This window comes from Chiloscyllium plagiosum, chromosome 3 (genome assembly GCF_004010195.1).
Source record: "Chiloscyllium plagiosum isolate BGI_BamShark_2017 chromosome 3, ASM401019v2, whole genome shotgun sequence".
Taxonomy (NCBI): domain Eukaryota; kingdom Metazoa; phylum Chordata; class Chondrichthyes; order Orectolobiformes; family Hemiscylliidae; genus Chiloscyllium; species Chiloscyllium plagiosum.
Genome location: NC_057712.1, coordinates 91109738 through 91134818, shown reverse-complemented (window position 1 = coordinate 91134818; position 25081 = coordinate 91109738). Strand labels below are relative to the sequence as shown.

General features: G+C 39.9%; 1 protein-coding gene across 1 annotated transcript in view; it reads left to right on the top strand.

The window, feature by feature from the left end:
- LOC122539977 (zinc finger protein 208-like) overlaps window positions 1–25081 on the top strand; it is a 60599-nt gene that overhangs the window by 18488 nt on the left and 17030 nt on the right. The window contains exon 3 of the mRNA XM_043675228.1: window positions 127–3765. Coding sequence (XP_043531163.1) covers window positions 127–3765 — 3639 coding nt within the window. The remainder of the gene's footprint in view (window positions 1–126; window positions 3766–25081) is intronic.

Here is a 25081-nt window from a genome sequence, read left to right as displayed (position 1 = left end):
TTGACTGTTGCCCATCACAACTTTGTATTGTAGCTCTGATGATAGAATGAGATTTTATCTGTTGGTGTAATTTGCCAGCTGGCAATGCCCAGTTAACTGATTGCTTGTGTTGATTTCTGTTTGCAGGTTCTGATAGCTTGGGATTTATTCATGCAAATGACAATGGGGTGTTTTCACCAAGCTGCAAACGACTCAAGATTGGGAAGGAACCGCAAAATTATGTTGAGATGGTGGATAACCAAGTGGGATCTACCCCAAGGCCACTTGATATGCCCACAGACAACTTTGTTGATTCCCCTCAACAGACCAATGGTTTGGTCAATCAGAACAGCATGGAAGCCAATGTGGACACGATATTAGGAGAAGACTATAGCTTTGAGGAATCTTCCACAGGTTGTGGTGGTCTGAACAAAACCCAAGTCCTGGCTGATAACTTGTATAAATGTCCTGACTGCAGCTATACATCAAATCAGTTGGGTAAGATAAAGTGTCATTTCCTGATTCATGAAGGCCAGAAGCCTTTGCAATGTGACAATACATCTGGCCAATTCGAAACACCTGTTCAAACTCAAACTCCCACTCCGAAAAAGACCATCAAATGTAGCTACTGTGACTTTGCTTGTGATCGTGTGGTAACCCTAACACGGCACAAGAGGAAACACATGAAAAATAAGCCTGCATTAGGAAGAAAGAGCACTGTTTCAAGTAAACTCTTGCGGACAGAAAGTGACCGATCTACTGTCGGAAGTGATGAAAAGAAGTTTTACAACTGCTCATATTGTAGCTATACATCATCATTGATGGGGAACCTGCAGCGCCACATTCGAATTCACCTTGGAGAGAAGCCCTTTAAGTGTGACCAGTGCTACTATGCAACTGGCCAGTCAGGGAACTTGAAGCGCCATAAGCTAACTCATACACAGAAAAAGTCTTTCACGTGCAATCAATGTGATTATGCATCTGGTCAGATGGGAAATCTCAAGCGTCATATGCTGATCCATACAAGAAAAAAATCCTTCAAATGCAGCCAGTGCGACTACACAGGGGATAGCATGGCAGATTTAATGCGGCACAAGCAAAATCATAAAGATGACAAAAGTTTACTGCGCAATAATGAAACTGATGCAACTGCAATTAAAGCAAGTGGTGAGGAGAAGCCTTATAAATGTTTATACTGTAGCTATGCATCACCTTTGCTTGGAAATCTCCAACGACACACCCGTATTCATCTTGGAGAAAAACCTTTCAAGTGTGACAAATGTGATTATTCCTCCTGTCAAATGGGGAACCTTAAGCGTCATTCACTCACACACACGCGGGAAAAAATGTTCAAATGCCACCATTGTGGATACAGCTGTGGTAATTTATTAGACTTAAAACAGCATAAAGAGACTCACATCAAAGGAAAGCTTCAACAAGATGAGGAAAATAACGTACAGGATACATCAAGCGTTACCAATACAGCCTCAAACCATACTCCTGAGCAAGTTGCAACAAACATTGGAGAGGCAAAGCCTTATAAATGTTTATATTGCGACTATACGTCACTACTGTTGGGGAATCTTCAAAGGCACACTCGAATTCACCTGGGAGAGAAACCCTTCAAATGTGACCAATGCGACTATGCAACTTACCAGTCAGGGCACCTTAAGAGGCACAGACAGACCCACACACACAGAAAATCGCTCAAATGTCGCATATGTGACTATGTCTGTAACAACATGGTAGACCTAAAGCAACACCAGCAAGAACATACTGAGAAAAACGCAAGTGGAGAAAAGAAGCCTTACAAATGTACATACTGTAATTACGTATCTTCTTTATCAGGGAACCTTCAAAGGCACATTCGGATTCATCTGGGAGAAAAGCCCTTCAAATGTGATCAGTGTGAGTATGCATCGCACCAGTCCGGAAATCTCAAGCGTCATGTATTAACTCATTCTCGACCCAAGTCATTTAAATGTGGCATCTGCTATTACACCTGTAGCTCTGTAATAGAATTGAAGGAACATAAGGAGAGTCATGTCAAGAAAGAATTGCTGTTGGAAGATGATGAGAACGGAAATGAGAAAACTCAAGAGCTTTACTCCTGCAAGCTGTGTAGCTTTATCTCAGAGTACCCAGGCCACCTCATGCGCCACATGAAAACGCACAATTCAGAGAAACCCTATAAGTGTCACTACTGTAACTACGCAACAGTGCAACAGGGTAATCTTAAACGGCACATATTAATCCATACTGGGGAAAAGCCCTTCAAATGCAATGAGTGTAATTACACTTGTAGCCGCATGGAAAATTTGAAGCGGCACAAGCTAATTCATGCAGAGAAAACGTTTTCGGGGGAAGGCGGCAGTTCAGTGAAATCCGAGAAACCCTATTGTTGTGTATTGTGCAATTTTAAAGCCCAGTACCCAAGTATACTTGCAAGGCATGTGAAGACGCATGCAGAATCAACGAGGAAAAGCACAGGTAAAAAACCTTTCCGGTGTGAGAAATGTATCTACTCTACTAGTAGTGTAATCAGATGGAAGGTACACTTGCAGAATCATATGGATAATGAAGGGGAGCTACATTGCAAGGAAGAGAGAGAGTGTGAAAATGTCCAAAAATATTTCTCTTGCAATCTGTGTGACTTCATTACGCAACATCCCAATGATTTAATGGGACATATGAAAACACACAGCACAGGCTCAGCGTCCAGTGATTCCCAGGTGCCTTCCAAAGAGACTGTTGTTGTTCATCATAGTAGTGAAAACATATTTTCTTGTAAATTGTGCAGTTTTGTCACCCAATACCCAAACCACTTCATAATGCACATGAAAACGCACATGAAAACGCACAGCAACAGCAAAAGTGAATACCAGTGTTCCCACTGCAACTATACTACCAAACAATCTGGAAATTTCAAACGCCATATCCAGGTACACTTAGGTGTCAGGCCATTTAAATGCAACAAATGCAACTACGCATCCATTAATTTTGCAAATTTGAAGAGGCACTTACAAACGCACTTGAAGCAAGCATCTAGCCAGTTGGATTCCTCATCTTGTCAAATAGTTGATCTTGTACAACTGGAGAATACTAGCATAAAAAAAGAAAAAGAGAATGATTTGTGTTTACAGGAAGATAAGCTTGAAAATGATGTTCCCGAACACGTCTCCTCTCAACCAAGTGGATCTTTCCACAGTCGTGTTTCAAGGAATTTGAAACGGAGAAGACCATATAAATGTTCCCATTGCTATTATGAGACTATAGAGTTGGGGAACCTTAACAGACATATCAGGAGCCACAAAGGAGAAAAGCCTTTTAAATGCAGCCAGTGCAATTATGCTTCCACGCAATTGGTCAATGTCAAACGACACCTTCGAACACATGCAGGAAAAGAATCCTATCAGTGTACTCAATGTGCGTTTGTATCTGAGAGCAAGGCAGCCTTTAAACGCCACACAGACAATCACCTGGCAAGGATGGAGATTAAACAAGAAGTGGAAGATGGAAATAGCCTTAGCAAGGAACAGAAAGTCTTCTCTTGCAGATTGTGTAATTTTGTCTCGCAGTACCAGAGCAACCTCATAAGACACATGAACATACACAACTACAAAAGGCCATATAAATGTTCACAGTGTAACTATGTCTCTGCGCAACTGGGCAACCTTAAGCGGCATATGAGGAACCATATAAAGAAAGAAACTTTCCAGTGTGACCAGTGTAACTACTCATGTGCTTCTATGACCAACCTCAAGCGACATGCCAGAGTTCACACAAGTTAACGGAGAACTGTGCAATAAAGGAAAAGCCTCCATTGAGAAAGACAATGTTTTAACAAATTGGGTAGTTTTGATTAGCAGCATTCAAAGCTTTGATATTGATAGAAGGAGCAGTGCAGTTGTTTCTACTACATGTCGTAGTGAAGGATCAAACGCTTGTGGTGGACCTGTGGGTGAGCGAACATCCCAGCACCATGAGATTGAAGAGATTTCAGCAGGGCCAAATAGTATGAACTTGTTTTTGATGAACAAGAGGCTGTGTGCCACTTTTATGTCTTTACTTGAAATCATTGTAAATCTTAAAAATATATATGTATGCACATTAATTTTTTTTTGTTTAACACCAGTAGAGTGAAGACTGCCATTTGGTGGAATGTCCACCTGAATAATGCAGCTTATCTCTTTTGCAGCCAGTAGGTTTTAGTCACAAACGTAAGGCTAGTGGTCATCATAATCTTGTCTGTGAAAAGTCCATTTCAAGTAGATTATTGGAAAGAGCTTTACTCAAAGAATGATAAATGGTGATATATTCTTTTTTCAAAAAAAAACTAAAGGTCTTCATGTTATAATGGGACAGTTCGGGTACTAAAGAGATGAACTGATTTTTGTTTCTTACCCCCCAAAAAATCCTTAGATTTCTTATGTTATATTTTCTTATGTTTAAAATGATGTAAATAGACATTAATTGCTAAATACCCTAATGAATGTATGTTAGAAAATGGGGGAATACTGCTGTTCCTTGTGGGTTTGCATTGATCAGTGACTGGCTGAATATACAAAGATGTACCTGTACTTCTTTTGAGGGAGGCTGAACTTCAGTTTTCCCAGGAATACTACAGTAGATTTACACTGGGGTTGTTGATTTAGATTAAATCTAAGAGACGTTTTAATCATTTAAAAAATAAAGCATGGGTTGTGATTTTTTTTCACTAATTTATATATTTAGTTTTGACTGGAGAGTTTCATTTAATATAAATACTTCTAAAATGCATCTTGACATGCCAAAATATATCACTTTTAGCAATCATGATGATAAAGAGAAAGCAGAGAGGAGATTTGATAGAGGTGCTCAATGCCATGAGAGAGCCTAGTAGATTAGTTAGGATCTAGAATGCACTGCCAGTCTCTGGAGACAGATTCAGCTATGCCTTTCCAACAGGAATTTGATAATTGCATGACTTCTTAAAAAAAAAAATTGCAGGGCTGTTCCGAGAAGGCAGGGCAATGGGATGGATTGTTGTTGCAGAGGCAACATAGATATAACAGATTCAATAGTCTCCTGTGCTGAAACCATTTTAGATTCCAAGTGTAGGCTTGTCCATGCAGTGCAGTTTTTCTACAGCAGATGGATAATTTGGATGCTGTTTTATTCTTCACTTGCAGGTGCATTTAGCAATTTCCGTCAGTTTGAAGTGAAGCCCTAACAGTAGGTCCCAACCCCTCTCTATAGATCTTGAGCAGTTCTTATTTTGTCTTTGATGCACTAGGCTGTCTGCTTATGCAAGTAAGACACAGTCTACTGTGTGGTGCATAGATTCTCTCTTTATTGTACATGATTGCAATATTCCCACATGATGTGTGAAGCATTATGGGTGTTCCAGTTAGACTGCACAAACCAGATGCCTGTAACCCTAGAAAAAAAAATGATGTTTTTTTTGTTTTGAATAGTTCAGGACTAACCTAAATAAGTTCCAATTCAGGAAGAACTAATACTTAATATAGATTTCAGGTCAAGGAATTGCTCTTCTAGTGTTGTATTAGTTCCAAATCCATATAACTTCAATGAAATCTGATAAGTAGAAAAAAGCTCAGGAGTTGAATATTTTATTTATGCTTTTGACTTGGGGAGTGTATTAAAGGCTCAGCAACCACATCTGTGCAGTCAGGATTTCCCTGAGTTACCTTATTTTTACTGATGTGCAGCTCTACTGAGAAATGGCAATAGTTTTTTTTACATTTTAATTTTGAAAGTGAATTTTAGGTGTGATTTGTAAATTGCAATTTTACGTGTTGGAAGCCAGTGCTGGAGAGCATAAAGTGCTGGGGGTGATTAAATGAAAAAAGAATGTCTGTCTGCTGAACCTTTATGACTTATCAAGCAGGTCCATATTGAATCCAGGTCATAATAATGTGGCTTATATTGGTGTTCTCCATAGATACTTCCCAGCGTACTGTACATTTCCTGGAATTTCCTGTGTTTGCATTGGCAAATCAAAGTAGCTGGCAAGTTTGCTCATCAGTGCTTACTAATAAATAAGAACATAAGTAGGAGCAATAGTAACCTATTGAAGACCTCAAGACTGCCTCACCATTGAACAAAATCGTGACTGATTTGCCCCGAACCTCAACTCCTCTATCATACCATCTCACCATAGCCCTCAACTTCCTGCTATTTCAAAGATCTATCTACCTCCTCTTTAAATGCTTTGATCTAGCCTCCACAGCTTTAAGGTGCAGAGAATTCCTGACATTCACTAGCTCAGGTTAAAGAAGTTCCTTTGCATCTCAATTTTAAGTTATTGCCCTCTTATTCTGTAAATATTCCCTAAATGGGGTTCTCTGTCTAGTTGGAGAAATCATCTCAAAAAATCTAACCTGTCAAGCCCTCCTAGAATTTGGTATGTTTCCATAAGATGACCCCTTTCTTCTAAGCTAATGAATAAGGGCATATCTTGTTTGGCTATGCTTTATAGTCAACCCCTTCATCCCAGGAAATGGAAAATAATGTTCAGTTTCAACAGTCATACGGTTGCTCTCATGAAAATAACAAGATTTATGCTTTTGAATTCATTCCCCAGAAGAGAACTTGCTCAAACTATTTGTGGCTTTTGTAGAAAGGAAGATAATGTTTTCTTTTGAACAAAATTAATCATTTAGAAAATAAACATTTAAGCCACGTTATTGCTTTTCTGCAAGAAACACTGCTGTTTTCTATAGGATTTTAACAGTAGTGTGATTGGACTAAATTCTAATTATGTAGCCTGTAGCCTATTTATCAATATAAACATCTCACACCTTCTATTACAAAAAAAACTTATTTATGTAAAATAAATGTTGAAATCAAAATTATTTTATTCAGAATTGGAGCTGCAGTTTGAAATAGTTCAAATGTTGCAATAGTAAATTTCGGTCTGTGTTAGTGGCATAATGATACTGCAATATTGGGCCAGAACTTGCTGGAAATACAATAAGTTCATTGTTCATTCAAAGATTGCATAGCTACATCAGGTGAGGAACAGGTATGGGGGTTGAGCATGCAAATCTGGTAGCTGCTGTTTAGAGTACGCTGCTTTCCAGTAAATGGTCCAAAAGTTGCATTTCACTTTTGGCTGACCATCCAAATGCATTAAACAACATAAAGCTCCTGTACTCACATAGCAAGTTGGGTTTGTCTATCTCAGACCGAGTGCCCTCTTTTAACTTAATGTTTGAGTTTAATTACTGTCTATTTAAAAAAATTCATCTTAAAAAAATGGAGTAATGATTGTTGAAGATTTTGTCTTTATCCCTTGCATACAATTTTTATTTATTTGCGGTATGTCTGAGTCAGACCCCAAGCACCCAAAAAGTCAGTAGTAAGGCCATCTGGGCATTTTATGAGCCTCTCTCCTCTATAAACTTGCCATCAGAGGACTGTAAAATTCTGGCCTGAGTGCATCAAGCGTCACTGCTTTAATGTTGTGCTATATCTTAAGAGCCCTGCAATTTTACTAATTTAACCTGAAGGCAAACTGACAACTGGGAAATTCCTGTATTCCTCAGTATTCTTTAAGCATTTCATTGAATATGATGTCCATCGTTTTTCAAAATTTAAGAACAAATAAGTTCAGTTTAGAAAAAATGCCCAGAAAAATGTGATCCTGAAAAACATGTTGACATTGATGTGTAATCATAATTTTCAGAAGGTTTTTGAAAAGCTTGGTTTTCTTGGATGTCATATTTTCCATGGGTTTGTTTAATTAATAGCAAAACTACAGGCAATATTTGGATTCTTACATCAGCACCCATTGTATAGTGTTGAAAACTAAACTTCTGTTCAAGGCATTATATTTGGTTTAAAAAAAAAGTTGTTTGTGAGCTCATAGGATAATTTATTTGATTTTCTATAATTATCCTAGAATGATCTGATATGCACTGGCACAATTGCAAAATCATGTAAATGTAAAACAAAGGTCAAAAAATATAGTCAGAACAGAAGGATGATAAAAATGAGTTTTTAAACCAGTAGGCAGGAGTGAGGGAAACAATGGATTAGAAGAACAAAAGGAAGGTCTGCAAGGGTAGGAGGGATTAACTAACAAAATATTTCATGATTCTAAGCCAGAGTGATAATAGCTTAAAAATGTGTTGCTGGAAAAGCGCAGCAGGTCAGGCAGCATCAGAGGAGAAGGAGAATCGACGTTTCGGGCATAAGCCCTTCTTCAGGAATAAAGAAGAAGGGCTTATACCCGAAACGTCGATTCTCCTTCTCCTTTGATGCTGCCTGACTTGCTGCGCTTTTCCAGCAACACATTTTTAAGCTCTGATCTCCAGCATCTGCAGTCCTCACTTTTTCCAGAGTGATAATAGGTATAGTAAAGAAACAAAGGTTACAACTTTGTCTTTAATCAGCTTCTTGGAGAGTGAGGCTGTTGGATTGTCTGAGCTTGAAAATTCTTGTCTGTATTTGACTGTTCCCACTAAGATGAGTGTCCACCTGACATTCCTCAGGCGACAGGCCAGGTGTGCTAAGAAAGGTGAAGTAGCACAGGTGATGAACACAACAGGTAAAGCCCCATCCATCACCCATCCTGCCCCTTCCCACCCCCAATCTTCCAAAGTGCTAAGTGCCAGGTGACAAAGTAGCCAGAGGTTAAGGCTAATTTCTTGTACTCAGCAAAGCACAACACAAGCTGAAGGACCAACACTTCATCTTTTATCCTGGCATTCTACAGCTTTCTGCACTCTAATCTGACTGCATCAATTTTAGAACATTAAACTCTGCCTGTATCTTTTTTAATTCACTCATGGGATATGAGCATTGCTAGCTGAGCCAGCATTTGTTATCCTTTAAGGTGATTGTGAGCTTCCTCCTTGAACTACTGCAATGCATATGATGTAGATAGAATGCTGTTAAAGAGGGAATTTTAGGATTTTGAACAGCAGTAGTGAAGGAACGACAATAATGTTTCTAAATCAGGGTGGAGAGATTTTTGGAAGGGAACTTGCAGATAGTGGTGATTTATTTATCTGCTAATCATCTTGTTCTTAATGGGAGTGGTTATGATTTTGGAAGGTTGGCTAAGGAACTGTGACGAATTTCTGAAATGCATCTTATGGATAGTAAACAATGCTACTGAGCAATGTTGGTGATGGACTGTTTGTGGTTTCGTTTGCATTTGTTAGGTGGCTTTGTGTTTCATTCACTTATGTTATATAGCGAATTGCATCTTAATTTTCTACTGTATCATTCTGTCTTTTGCACATGAAGTCATCTGTTAATCTCTCCTGCTCTTCAACTTCTCTCAGAACTTCTCAAGTTCATGTTGTCCCTTCACTTCTGTTGGCTTAAAAACTCTTGCTTCTATCCTCCTGTTTTGATTAAACATCATTAATGCCAACTCTTCTTCCACAGATACTGCCTGACAATGCTGATTATTTCTCGGATTTTCGGTCATATTTTAAATTTCCAGCAACTGCAGTCTCTCATTTTTTGACAGAAAATTTGAACTGATTTAATTATTTTAATAAGCTGGCATTCATGAGCAAATAGTACTGTATGTTTTCTCTTAAGAAACTGTTTGAAAGAACAATCTGTATAGTTGCAAATCACTGACTCTTCTGAGAAAAAATAATTATTGAAAATGCCATTATTGAAATGGATTGTAGCTTTTCTGTGCGAATTACTGGATTAAGATTTTGACTACTGTTGTAAAAGTAAGCATTTTAAGCCATTGAAAAATACTTATCTAATATTAATATATTTACATTTCCAAATTATTGGTGCAACTTTTTAATGCAATGTTATGCAAGTTATAAATGTGTGGTTCTGCGCGAGGTCAGAGGTTTATAAGTTTCTAAAACATAAATATCAAGAAAATCATTTTTGTATATAAAAGAGGACCAATAACTATCTCAATGATAATATATGAGCAAAGCCCTGAAGTGAGATACGCAATGATTATAGATCATATCCCTCAGTAATTCACATTTACTTCATTCTCTGTATTACTCACTAAAATTAACTGCAAAACCATGTTTTAAATATAACACAAATTGGGGACTTGTTTTAACCAAATCACTAAAATTATCCTTCACAGTTGTCATTTCTTAAAAGTATAAAATCTAATATGGTGACGTCCTGGCTCTCTCTCACCTATACAATGATCGTGGATAGTAGATCTTAGCCAGTTCATCATGTTTTCTAACTAACGTTTGAGATCTTTGTGTATTATGTTTGACTAAAGTAGAATCTTAACATTAACTATAATTTGTAACCACCAAAGTTCATAGATTACAAACGGAATCAAGCTTATAACTTTAACAATGAAAGTGATTCAAAAGGTGCGAAACCTTAAAAATCGATTCTTTTTAACTTTGATATTATGAAATGGCTAAAGACATTGGACCCATCAATAAGCCTTGACAACTTTGCAGCTCTACTGTTGGCTTGTGCTCTAGAATTAGTTGTGCCCCGAGCCAAGCTGTTCCAGTACAGCTACAGCATTGGCATCTATCAATGTGAAAAATAGCCCAGAGGTGCCCTGGCCACAAAAGGTAGGACATATCCAATCCAGCTTCTTACCATCCTGTATCAGTCTGTAGTCAATCATTAGAAAGTGAGGAAAGTATTGTTGACGGTGTTACCAAGCAGCACTTACTCATCAATAATCTGCTCACCAGTACTCTGTTTGGGCTTTGCCAGGTTCACTCAACTCTAGACCTCATAGCCTCTGCCTAAACGTAGATAAAAGATCTGCCTTCATGAGAGAAAAGTGATTATTTTTGTCGCACTAAATCAAATGTTGCCTTGTTGTCATTGTGGAGCCCTAGCAAAATTAATTTAATGATAATTGGAGAAAACTCAATTGACTGGAGTCCTATTTGGCAAAAGGAAAGTTGTTGTTGTTGTTGTTGAAGAAAGCTGATCATCTCAAAACCAGGACCTCTCTGCCTGAATTCCTCAGGCTGGTGTCCCAGGCCCAACCGTGTTCAGCTACTTCATTGATGACCACCCAGCATAAGATCAAAGTGTTATCATTGACCAGAAAATGAACTGGACCAACTAAATTGACTCAGTGGTTAGCACTGCTGCCTCACAGCACCAGGAACCCAGGTTGTTTGTGTGGTGCTGGTTTGCGCATTCTTCCTGTGTCTGCATGGGTTACCTCCAGGTTCTCCGGTTTCCTCCTACAGTCCAAAGATGTGCAGGTTAGGTGAATTGGCCATGCTAGTCTTCAGGGATGTGTAGGCGCATTAGTCAGGGGAAATGTAGAATAATAGAGTACAAGAATGGGTCAGGGTGGGTTACTCTTTGGAGGGTTGGTGTGGACTTGTTAGGCCAAATGGTTGTTTCCACCCTAGATATTCTATGATAAATACTGTAACTCCCAAAGCAAGTCTGAGGCTGGAAATGTGAGCCATCTGACTCCAAAAAACTTGTCAACCATCACAAGTTTGGAATGTTCCACTAGTAATTTCATTCATCTGGATAATCTTCAAGAAGCTTGAGGCCATCCAAGACAAAGGAGACTAGTTGCTTATCTCTGTACCGTTGTAAATTTTCACTCATCACCATGCACAGTGGTTGCATGTGTATTATATGCAGGGTACACTACAGTAACTTGCCAAGTATCTTTGACAGTACTTTCCAAACTTGTAATCTCTACTACTCAAGTCAAGGGTAGGAGATGCATAGACCCATTACCTCATGCAAGTTCTCCTCCAAGCCATACACCAACCTGACTGGAACAAAATCATTGTTCACTCATTGGTCAAAATCCTGGAATTCCCTTTCTAACAACCCTGTTGATGTATTGATATCATGTTTACTACAGCGGTTCAATAAGCTAGCCAATCACCATTTTCCTGAGGACGATGAGGAATTAGCAACAAATCCTATTTTTGCCAGTGCTACTACATCCCATGAGTTTTTTTTTTAAAAGTCTGTTAAATGTATCTAATTATAAACGTCAAGGCCTACTTTCATCAGACATCTTTTTTTTAAAAGACTAGGAGCTAGATAGCTATAAGGCTCTCAATTCATATGTTCTAGTGGTCAGCAAGTAATATTTGTTATGCAAATATCTTTTCAGTTTATCCATGACTCTCGTGCTTTTGAGAAGCAAGAACCTGCAAGACACAGGTATTGCAGATACCAAACGTAGCCGTTTCACATACGTCAGCCTGTAGATAGAAGAATTCGAAAAACAATCTCAGATCCTGATTACATTGGTCGAATCCGACATTATAATGATTGTGTGAAGTATGTGTGGTTGTTGCATAGGAACATTGTGTTTCCTCACTTGCTAAATGCATTTTAATTCCAATTACAGATTTCCATAAATCAGTTATAATTTTTTGGTGAAAGTATTTGGTCACACCAACATGAAAAATTCACAAATCCTGGTTCTTAAAGCATATAATATTTTAATGTTACTTGTCACTAGATCTATTAATTGACCAGTCTGATGGCTAGTAGGACATTGTTCATGGAGTTGTATTCCCATTATACAAAATTTCTTCACTTTTCTTTCTCCAGTGATATAAAGAAATCCCTGTGATAAGTGAAACAGTAGACCTAATGTCAAATGTTGGACGTTAAAAGACAAAAGTCTCTTTGCTTGCTAATCTTGCAAATTTAAAGGAGGAATAAGGCTGCTAAACTATAACATGCAGGTTGAGAAACAGAAGAGCATGTAAAATTTTATTTCACAAATGCGACATCTAATTAGTCCTTCCCACACTTGAGCCACACATTACTCCAGTTTTCTTAGCTTCAATTTAACTTACAAAATGTACATTTTAAATGAAATAACAATCTGTCTGCTAATGTTTGATGGCACATCCCAATGATGAGTACGTCTTTTTTTGGGAAATGTTCTACATTAGAATTTTCTTTCATTGGGATGTGAAAACAGAGTACATGATCCTTACTGTTATATATTTACCAGTTTTGTATATTAAATTACATATGTTTGCTGCTAATAAGTGTTTTTTCTGTTAATTTCCATGTTGTATTTCCTGTTAAATTTGAAAAGAAACACATGAATACATATCTGAAAATCAAAACCTTGAAGTGTAAGGGAAAGTAAATTTAATCTTTAGGCCCTTTATCGTCATGCCTCGTTTGTTAAACTTTTCAGAAGCTTTTTGGTCTTTCTGCTTTTTTTAAAACACTCTAAGCATGTGACTTAACTGATAATTTGTTTAATTCCAACTATTTTTCTGAAAGGTTGTCACGCCCTGGACTTAACTGGCCTTAGATGAGGGGAACCAAATGAGGAGATGAGGGTGGGATAGTGGACAGTCAACTAAAGGAACTCATTTACCCTAGTTATCTCTCTGCTAAAGGGAGTCAGTCCTTGCTGCCATATGTGAGCCAATGGACAGAAGGGTTGCAGAAAGGAAGTGGAGTCCTGTTTTAAATTATAAAAACGTAAGTTGCTGGAAAAGCTCAGGTGGTCTGGCAGCATCTGTGAAAAGAAATCAGTTAATGCTTGGGGTCTGGTGACCCTTGCTTAGCAACCTTTGTTTTTGTTTCTGATTTACAGCATCCACAGTTCTTGTGGTTCCTGTTTTGAATATGTAGAGCTGACCTAAACTGCAACACCTATCAAAGGTTTGAGCTGAGAGTAGTGCTAACCGCATCAATAGTTAAACATATCCTGGATCAGAAATTAAGATTTAACGTTTATTTTTATATTTCTTTCTTGTCCAGGAGCTCATCTCCATCCCATCAGAGTGCTGTGTTGCCATTTCACCAGCATACCCACCTCTGCTCACAGCAAGGCAAATCTATCTTTCAATATTTAGTATCACAAGCATGTTATCTCTTGCCAGTTCTGATTTACCCCCTCCCGATTGGCACCACCTGGGTGTTTGTTGAGTTAGTCTTTTGTGATAAAGACATTGCAGCAAGTTACTTAAGTGAAGCAATGCTCATTGAAATGCCATGCCTTGAATTGTTGGGTTTACCCATACACACCCACACCTTTTCAGCAAATAGCAGGGCCTTAACATTGATGCATTTAGACATAGCTGCACACGAAATAGAATTCCGCCACGCTGGAAGCAGGCCAATCAGCCCATTGAGTCAACACTGACTGTTCAAAGACCATCACACCCATCCCCTTACTCTTTCCTTGAAACCCTGCATATCCCATACTAATCCAGCTAGCGAGCACATCCTTGGACATTGAGCAATTTAGCATGGTCAATCCACCTAAACTGCACATCTTTGCTCTGTGGAGGAAACCGGAGTACATGGAGGAAATCTACGCTGACACTGAGAATGTGCAAACCTCATGAGACAATCGCCCGAGGCTGGAATCAAACCTGAGTTACTGGTGCTGCAAGACTAACCACTGAGGCTTCATATCGCCCACTCTTAGTAGCACATTCTTATTCATAACAACAGGAAATGATCTGTTGTGACAGAAAGGAAATTGATTTGACCATTTTTTTTGTTTTAATTGGGTTTCATTGTTTTTTAAATATGATTACACCTCTACAGAGGTTCATTCTGCACACAATGGTACTTATATCACACTAGGCTGAAAGCTAGGTTCTTGAGTGAGAGAAGACCATATAGTCCATTGATTGTGCTCTGTCATTATGAGCTTTGGGTTGACATACACACACCCACCCCCCCCACCCCTGCCTGTTTCATTACCCTTCATCCCATGTTAGACCAAGGATTGGATTTTGATGGAGAAAGACAGATCATCTTTCCCCTTCCCCTTCCTCAGTGCCAAACAACTGGATTTAATAAACATGTAATAATCATTAATGACATTTAATAAAAACTCTAATAATTCGGCAGCTCTAACAGTCCTAGCAGTAGCACAATACAACAATGGGTGTTGCTGACACTGTACTGAACCCCACAGCGATCAAAGTAGGATATGAGATAAAGGTAAATCCTGGGTTTTCAGGTCAGGGAGGATTCGACCTACTCGGGAGAGGAGCGAGTTTGCCAGGCCAGGCGAGCAGGTGCAAAGTGGGGCCTAGAAGAAAAAAACTGGAAAACTTTCGAATGACACCCACTGGCCCAATCCATATATTTTGGAATGGCGGTCTATTACAATAAGTACATTAATTTTTGTGTATTATAAGTTTCTCCCTCTAGGTATGTAAAATCTTTGTGATTGGTGCCTCTCAAATAACCAACGTCATCTTTCTGCCACCCTGCAGTGTATTATGGCAGTGGTAATATGTCGGCAATAATTGGCTGCATAAGGCCCTTAATAGACCTAAGGGCAGCTAGGTTGGTGGATGCCTTCCTCTGTTTCATGTCTAATAATAGACATGAATGCGGTGGTCTTTTGGACAATGCATCCTGCATGTTTTGTGTGTTCTCTCAAACCAAAACTGTTTTGGAGGGAGATTGTAACGTTCAACTTAAACATATTTAATCACACTACATCTACAACTCTGTCAAGAAGAGAAATTACTAAAGTTTTCAGATTTTTGCATGGACAGGAGAAAAATCCTCTTTGCAGTCTTAAGCGATTAGTCCCAGCCAGGCAAACAACCTCTGAATACTTACCCTATCAAATTGCTTCATAATTTGGAATATTTTAAGGAGATCACCTGTCATTCTTTTGAAACTCTGGAGAATAAAGACCTAATTTATTCAGCTTCTGTTCAGAACAACCCAGATATCCCAAGGATCAGTCTGTGAACCTGGTATTGCCTCAAATACAGGCATATCCTTCCAAACTGCACCCAATTTTGAGGCGTGCTCATGCCAAAGCCCTGCACAATTCTAGCAAGGCTCAGTATTCCTTGCATTCCGGTTCCCCTGCACTAAATATTAATACACCATTTGCTCTTATAGTTGTCTGCTATACCTGCATGCTGTGTTCCTTGTCCAAGAATATCCAAGTCTCATCAACTAATTTTCTGTTCTGAAGACAAAAGTGAATAGCTTTGCAATTTCTTATGTTTGCACTGTATCTACTCAGTGTCTGTATATATGTGAGGCAGAAATCACAATCAAAAGGAATTGTTGAGGGGTTTAATGTGGAGCTGGGTGTCAATGACATTCTTGAAGCCTTTTAGCCAATGTAACCAAGAAGATGGAAGAGAAACTGAAGGAAACAGGCATTATACAAATACAAAGTTGTACAAGTGAAGACATGTTTTAAGACTGCAATCATTGGCAAAATGTGCAAATGCCACATCACGGGTTAGAAATTATTTCTTTAGATCAATTACTGTTCGAAACCATGTGAAACCTTACTTAGTTTCATCAAATGTTGAAATATTGCACTAATGTGCATTAACATTGGTAATTATTGTTCATTTTTAGACTGAAGCTTCCACATTTACACTACTTGATATTGATTAACTTTCGTAATTTCAGTATAGCGAAAGTTCCCACAATGCTATTTAGATAGCACTTTTAACTGGTTTCCACTCTTGAGCAGTGACTTCTTTGCTCGAGAAGCTTCACTGACTTTGAGATGTTAAAGATGCTGTGTAAATGTACTTGACACAAACTTCAATTGATATATTCAATACAAATAGAGGACTAATCAATTTTGTCAATGTTTCTGCAGTGTAAAGGAAGACATTTGTGATAATATCAAACTTTGTAATTTCTCATTACAAAATTTTGTAAATATCCCTAAGGCTTGTGGAAATCAGAATCCATTATTTTGCTAGTGAGGAATGACTAAACAATTGCTGGTTTCACTAAAACAGAGGAAAAATTAATTAGTTCAAGACTTCATTTAAGGGGTCGCCTATTCTGCAAGGATCGGTCACAGTTTGGTACTTGGGTATTGAAATATGGAACCATCAGAGCGATGCTGTCAGTCCCCACATTGCAGGGGCACTTGAATTGTATGCCTGGGTGGTTGCAATCACAATGAAGCTTCATTAATCAGTATCTGAATTACCTTTAACTATGGACAGCTGGCATGACCTCAATATTAATGCTAAAACATTCTCAATCATGTTGGAAGACACAGCACTAGAGAATAGTTTAAACTTTACTGCTGTGGGTGTGAAGTTCAAATAAAGTGAGATTACTGCTTGGGCCCCCTCTCTCACAGCTTGCAGAAATGTGTCATGTGACTTCACCTCCAAATGAGACAATGTTGATAGATTTAATTGAAGTATAATTAATTTGCGTCCACACACAGTCGAATATTTAGTACAACAACTAATGAGAGGCACAAGCTGTTTCCTAACTAAATTTAAAACATTGGATGGTCACCATGAATATATTCAGTTAAAAACTAAGCCATTCAAAGCAGGAAGTTGTAGGAGGTTATGTGATTGCAAGCTCAATGGGAAATTCACCACGAGTTTCTAAATGTGCTTGTTTTTCATTATGAACTTGTTTCTCACTTTTAATAAAAGCTTTAGTTTTGCTTGCTTATCTTTTCTCATTTGCAGCTCTGTCTTTTAAGTTGTTGATTCCTTTGTTGGGATCAGGTATTATCAAATATCCTGTAATATCACACTCAACTGGTCATAGTCATAGGTAACAAGCTAGGAACATAGCAATACACAATGTTGGCAAAGGGCAGGGTCTCTCAAAGGCTAGGTCAACATTTATCCAGATCATGTATTTATTGTGGGAGCTTGCTGTGCACAAATTGGGGACCTATTTCCTACTGTACAACAATGGTTAAATATTAACAATATTTCATTGACAGTGAAGCACTTTGGCATGTCCTGACATTGTGAAAGGCACTATTTAAATAAAAGTTATTTCAAAACAAATTTTCAGCATTCACTTCATATAGAATTTAACACAATATTGTGACTATCTGTTCTATGTGGTCATTTAGTATTAAGGTATTTCAAGTGAAACAAGTTATGCAGCATAACTAGTATATATGCTATATACTATCTTCCATTCCCCTTTATCTCACCCATCAACATATCCTTCCATAGCTCTCTCATATTTACTTAGCATCCTTCAGTGCATATCTGCTTTTTACATTCAGATTGTTGTTTTAACTAGACTCTGGATTGAGGGTTCTCCTGAAATTCCTATTGGATTGATTAATGACTGTCTAATGTTTTTGCCCCTTAGTTCTGGTGCAATCCACAAGTGGAAACATCTTTTCTACATCTGCCCTATCAAATCCTTTCTATGCTGGTAACTTGTATCCGGTCAGTTCTCAGTCTTATATTTAGATTTTGTTGTCATTTACTCAAGTACAGGAGTACAGTGAAAAGTAGGCGAAAGTGAGGACTGAAGATGCTGGAGAATAGAGTTGAGAGTGTGGTGTCAGAAAAGCACAGCAGATCAGGCAGCTTCCGAGGAGCAGGAAAATCGACATTTCGGGCAAAAGCCCTTCATCAGGAATGAGTCTGGGAGCCTCGGGATGGAGAGATAAATGGAAGTGGGGTGGGGATGGGGCTGAGGGGGGTTAGGTGTAAGGTAGCTGAGAGTGCGATAGGTGGATGGAGGTGGGGGTAATGGTGATAGGTGGGAGGGAGAGGGTGGAGTAAATAGATGGGAAGGAAGATGAACAAGTCATAAGGGCGGTGCTGAGCTGAGTTGGAACTGGTATAAGGTGAGGAGAGGGGAAATGAGGAAACTGGTGAAATCCACATTGATGCTATGGGGTTGGAGTGTCCTGAGGCGAAAGATGAGGCATTTTTCCTCCAGGTGTCGGGTGATAAGAGAGTGGCGATAGAGCAGGCCCAGGACCTGCATGTCCTCGGCGGAATGGGAAGGGGAGTTGAAGCATTCGGCCATAGGACGGTAGAGTTGGTTGGTGTGGGTATCCTGGAGATGATCTCTGAAGCGCTCTGCGAGTAGGCGTTCGGTCTCCCCAATATAGAGGAGACCACATCAGGAGTAATGGATGGAGTAAATGATGTGTGGAAGTGCAGCTGAAACTTTGGTTGTGGAAGGCTCCTTTGAGGCCTTGAATGGAGGTGAGGGGGGAGGTGGGGGTGCAGGTTTTGCAATTCCCGCAGTGGCAGGGGAAGGTGCCAGGAGGGGAGGGTGGGTTGTTGGGGGGCATGGACCTGATCAGGTAGTCACAGAGGGAACGATCTTTACGGAAAGTGATAGGGGTGGGGAAGGAAATATATTTCTGGTGGTGGGGTCTGTTAGTAGTTAGCAAAAATGGGCAGATGATGCGAATTATATGGAGGTTGGTGGGGTGAAAGGTAAGAACCAGGGGGGTTCTGTCCTTGTTGCGGTTGGAGGAGTGGGGTTCAAGGGCGGAAGTGCGGGAAGTGGATGAGATGTGCATCATCAACCACGTAGGAGGGAAATTGCAGTCTTTAAAGAAGGAGGCCATCTGGTGTGTTCAGTGGTGGAACTAGTCCTCCTGGGAGCAGATGCGGCAGAGGCTGAAGAATTGGGAATAAGGGATAGCAATGTTACAGGAAGCAGGGTGGGAGGAGGTGTAATCCAGGTATCTGTCGGAGTTGTAGGTTTGTAGAAAATGTCAGTGTTGAGTCGGTCATTGTTGATAGTGATGGAGAGGTCCAGGAAGGGGAGGGAGGTGGCTGAGATGGCCCAAGTGAATTTAAGATCAGGGTGGAATATGTTGGTGAAGTTGATGTCTCATCCCTGTTTGACCCCTTTACTGTCAGGGAGGATCATTGCTGACATTTTGTTATGGAGGAGACAGGATAGGTTGATGAATTTTACTGGACAGCCAGCCTTTACCAGGGTCTTCCATAGGACTACCCGATTGACTGAGTCAAAAGTGAAAAGTGTCTAATGTCACCACACGCCATCTTGGGTACAAAGGTACCAAGGTACAAAGTAGTGAAAGAAACAAAGTTGAAAAAGTTGAACATTTTCATAGAATAAGTTGAAAAATAAAGTAGTAATGTAATAGTTAACATTGAAGCCCTTAATATAATTTAGAAAAATATAGGAATAAAGTTAGAAGTTCAACAGTCTTTGAGTTCTCCCCTTCGCTCATTCTCCAGGAGACCTCAGCTGCCTGTTCTTGCTGCTGCTGCAAATACTGGTGGACTTCCCTCACAGCTCACTCTTTCCACATTGGGCCACGATGCCTTCATTGCTGCTGTTGAAGCTGCTGCCTGTCTGATCTCGTCCTCCTGCCTCTGGAACGTGCCCGGGCAGAACCCGCTCGCACGCCAAGATACTGCCACTGGCCGCTGAGAGGCCGCCTCACCAGTTCCACACTGAGGCCAGGAGTGAAGAAAAGGAAAAATTCAGAAAGAAGCGAATTAGCTCTGGCTGAAGCATCCTACTCCGCAACCATCTGTGGCCACTTGTAAATTTAACTTTTTAAGGGAAGATTTGGAGGGTGTGTGCAAATGGCAGGGGAGTTGGAACAGATTTGCAGCATCTCTAGAGTGAGTGTATGTGGGCTGAATGGCCACCAGTTCCTGTGATCTGTGATACCGCTTCTTCTATTCTACTACAGAGTCTTCTCTCCACTACGGAGGTTGAGACCCAGTGTCCGCTTTACATCTCCCAGTATAATCCAGCATGAATTTGAACTTTGGACTCCATTCTCAAACACCATGACTCAGTTTCTTTGCACTTATCCAGCTACATAATTCGGCTTCCTCCAAGTTGATTTCTTCTGAATGAGGATCTTCCATGTGTTGCCATCTATATTGCATTTGGGGGAAGTCTTTAAGAAGTCTTTAAAACTCTTTCTTTTCCACCTCTCATTCGAGTGCCTTCCTTCAGCTGGGCGAAGAAGACTTGCTTTGGCGGTTGGAACTCAAGCAACCCACCAGAGTTGTTTTCAGATGATCATAGCCTTGATGCTGGTGCTATTGGCGGTTTCATGGACACTGAGATTAGTATCCTAGTCTTCCTCGCTGATGCACAGAAACCTTGTCAACCAGCATTGATGGTACTTCTCAAACGTGCTGAGGTGACATCGATACATAGTCCAGCCACATAGAAGAATTAGAAGGATGACTGACGCACGTACAATTATCTTGGTTTCAGTACAAATGTAACGATCCTCAAAGTTTCTTATCCTTATGCTTCCAAAGGCAGTATTCTTAGAATGGATGCAACGTTGAATCTCTGCATCAATGATTTGGAGATGCCGGTGTTGGACTGGGGTGTACAAAGTTAAAAATCACACAACACCAGGTTATAGTCCAACAGTTTTATTTGGAAGCACTAGCTTTTGGAACGCTGCTCCTTCATCAGGTAGTTGTGCCATCAGCATAACCACCTGATGAAGGAGCAGTGCTCCGAAAGCTAGTGCTTCCAAATTAACCTGTTGGACTATAACCTGGGGCTGTGTGTTTTTTAAATTCTGCGTCAATGTTAGTCTTAGTTGAGGATTGGCTTCCCAGGTAGAGGAAATGTTTCACATTTGGGAGGATTTTTCTGTTGATCTTAATGGAGGGTTGGACCAGCCGAGTTGGTAAAGGATTTGAGTCTTCATGAGGTTGATGCGGAGACCCATTCTTCAGTTTGCTTTCGAGAAGGCATTCAGAGAAGCTTGAAGATTCTTTTCCAAGAGAGCAGAGGAGACACTGTAATCTGTAGACTGAAGGTCGGCCTCAGTTTGTTCTTGGATTTCAACTGGTTAACATTGACAACTTTTCCTTCCATTCTGTAGTCAATGTTCACACCACACGATCCAGCATTGTGGTGATGTAAGAAAGGGTGGAGACAATGTTGCATCGCTGTTTGACCCCTTTACCATTGGGGAGGATCATTGCTGACATCTTGTTATGGATGAGACAGAATAGGTTGATGTATTTCACAGGAAGCTAGTATTTACAAGGGTCTTCCATAGCACTACCTGATTGAGTCAAAAGCCTTGGTCAGATTGATGATGATGTAGCGTGGTTGGTGTTGTTCCTGACAACTCTCTTGGAATTACTCAGCAATGTAAATCATGTCCATAGATGCACAGTTTGATTGGAAGCTACCCTGGCTTTCAGGAAAGATTTCCTTCGAGCTAGGGAGAAGGTGCCTGGCGAGGATTTGGCAATAATCTTCTAAGCAATGGAGAATAGGGAGATTTCATGGTAGTTCCCACAGTCCACTTTGTCTTCTTTCTTGATAGCTGGTGGTGATGTCAGCATCCCTGTGATCGGTAAGGTTTTCTTCTTTGTTCCAAATTTTTAGGACTAGTTGATGGAGATGATGCATAAGGTCTGCTCCTCCAAGCTTAAACATTTCTGCTGGTATCCCAGCGACTCTTATTGCTTCTTCACATGTCTAATGATAGCTTCAACTTCAGCCATACTAGGTGAGAGTCCAAGATCATTTTTGATGGGGAGTTGGGGGATTTCCTTAAACACATCCTCATCAGCAATTGGATTATGGTTTAGGAGTTCTTTTACATGTTCTCTTCATTGGAGGCTGGTGTTTTCTCTGTCTCACAAAAGGGTTCCACACCTGTTTGAGGCCAAGGATATAGGGTCCATACATTATCTTCTTTGTAACTTGGAATTTGCTTTTGATGAGTTCTCCTCTTTACTTCACTGGTGATGTAGTTTTTACAGGCTTGGAGAGCCTTTTTTTGCTTGTCAATGAGGTCTTGGATGATATTGTAATGATCATCAAATCAGTCTTAGTGTTTCCTGGTCTTGTAGCTGGTGGATTCTTCACACCGTGAGATGAAGGTTGTTTTTAACATTTGCAGATTTACTCCACTCCATTAGAATGAACTCTTTTGAGATTTTAATGAAGACATTGTTAGAAGTTCACTGGTCTGCTTGGTTCTTCAAGCTGCTTAATGTTGAGTTTTTTTTCTGAACTGTTTCTTTGTCTTCAACTGCTTCTGGTGGCATTTGATGGACATTGAGGAGCAGATGAACCTGCAGTCTGTCCAGCAGTCATCTGCAATGGTCATCATTTTGGTAATTGTTCAATTCCAAGACCAAAACAATGGCATAGTTGATCTTGTACCAGTTCTTTGATCATGGATACCTCCGAAAAGTCTTGAACTTGCCTTTTTGGTGAAATAGTTTGTTGGCAATAACCAGCTGTTCTGCACGTTTAGTGAAAATCACATTGGACTTCAACTTCCTGACTCTTTCCTTTTCAATGGTTACTTTCCAGAGTTGGGAGTCCATTCCAACCCTGCTGTTGAAGTCTCCAAGTAGGATAATTTTATCTTGCTTAGCAATGGTGAGTATGGTGTCCAGGGTGGAGTAGAAACCTGCTTTAGGCTCATCAATGGCATCAGGTTTTGGCACATTGGCACACACAACCATTGCCTACAGGTTCTTGACAGATTGTTGGCAAGTGTCATGAGGTGATTATTGATTGGGATCATCCTGGATTGATCCTTAGGTTTTCCTTGCCATAAGACAATGTAATTGCCACCTTCTTCCCTCAGCTGCCCTTCAACTGCTCTGACTCTCCTGCAGAGCAGTGATATCAGTGTTGAAATGGATAAAAACAATGACTGCAGATGCTGGAAACCAGATTCTGGATTATAGTGGTGCTGGAAAAGCACAGCAGTTCAGGCAGCATCTGAGGAGCAGGAAAATCGACGTTTCAGGCAAAAGCCCTTCATCAGGAATAGAGCCTGATGAAGGGCTTTTGCCCAAAACGTCGATTTTCCTGCTCCTCGGATGCTGCCTGAACTGCTGTGCTTTTCCAGCACCACTCTAATCCAAAATCAGTGTTGAAATGCCTGAGTCCATGGGCAGTCAGCGCAGTTCTTCATTCAGGATGACTGTTTACTCGTTGACTATGAGGGTTTACACATTCCAGGTCATGAGATTGAGTTTGACTTTGGTTTTCAGTTCACAGGTAGATGAACCCATTTGATGCGGTTTTCTTATAATACAGACAACATAATACTCATCACACTCATTTAATATACTCACTTAATAATGCACATTTCATAGCACAGAACCTGAATATTGCTAAAAATTTGTTTTGCAATGATCATGACCAACACAAGAAAGCAAAATTTCAAATTATCCTAATATATTTTACAAGAGAAAAGCATGCTGATTGGTTAGCATCTTAATTCTTATTGGCTGAGGTATTTACTGAGAAATCAAAGAGGTTGCCAAGTTCCCAAATGACGCATAAAAGACACAAGAAAACAGATCCATGTTAAATATATGTAGCTTCTAGTGAACAAAGATGAGCTTCATTATCTTAAATTGGCTTTACATGTTACTGTTAGTGCATTCAGGATTGTTCAACGCTTTCTGAGCAATCACCGAATCACACCTTACAGCAGATGTTCGGTTTTAGTTTCGCAAGCATGGGTTGATTGATTTTGGTCTGTATTCATAACATAATGGACAACGCAAGGAACATGCAGTTCAGAACTTACTCAACCAAGTTGGGTTTGCAAAACCTAAAAGGAAACGCATGCTGTTAGATGTGATTCCACGACTAGATTACTGTTGCTGAACCATCAAGCATGTCCTTATAGTTACACTAAAAAGAAATAAAGATAATCATCAAGATCATAATGTGATTCATTTATGCTTGCTCAAAGTGACATACATTCATGTCACTATGAAACTAATGTGACAGAGTTAATGGTTCAGGTCCTATGACCCTTCTTCAGAACATTCTATTCCTCTGATAAAAATGGATATCCACATTAGACTCCTGCCAAATCTTAGCCCGTTCACCTAATCTATCCATATCCATTTGTACATTTCTTATTTTTTCATCTCAACATCACTGCATGCTGTATTCAGTCAGTCCTCCATTAGTGTGCATTCACTTCCCAATTTCCACACATTAGCCTTCCCAAATCATCCAGCCCCTTTTGTGTTAATAAAAGAAGCAAATATATTGCACATAGAGTCATAGAGATGTACAGCTTGCAAACAGACTCTTTGGTCCAACTTGGCCTTGCCAATCAGATATCCCAACTCAATCTAACCCCACCTGCCAGCACCCGGCCCATATCCCTCCAAACCCTTCCTATTCATATACCTATCCATATGTCTTTTAAATGTTGCAATTGTACCAGCCTCCAGCACCTCACTCCAAACCCTTCCTATTCATATACCTATCCATATGCCTTTTAAATGTTGCAATTGTACCAGCCTCCAGCACCTCATTCCATACATGTACCACCCTCTGTGTGAAAAAGTTGCCCCTTCGGTCTCTTTTCTATCTTTCCCCTCTCACCCTAAACCTATGCCCTCTAGTTCTGGACTCTCCCACCCCAGGGAAAAGACTTTGT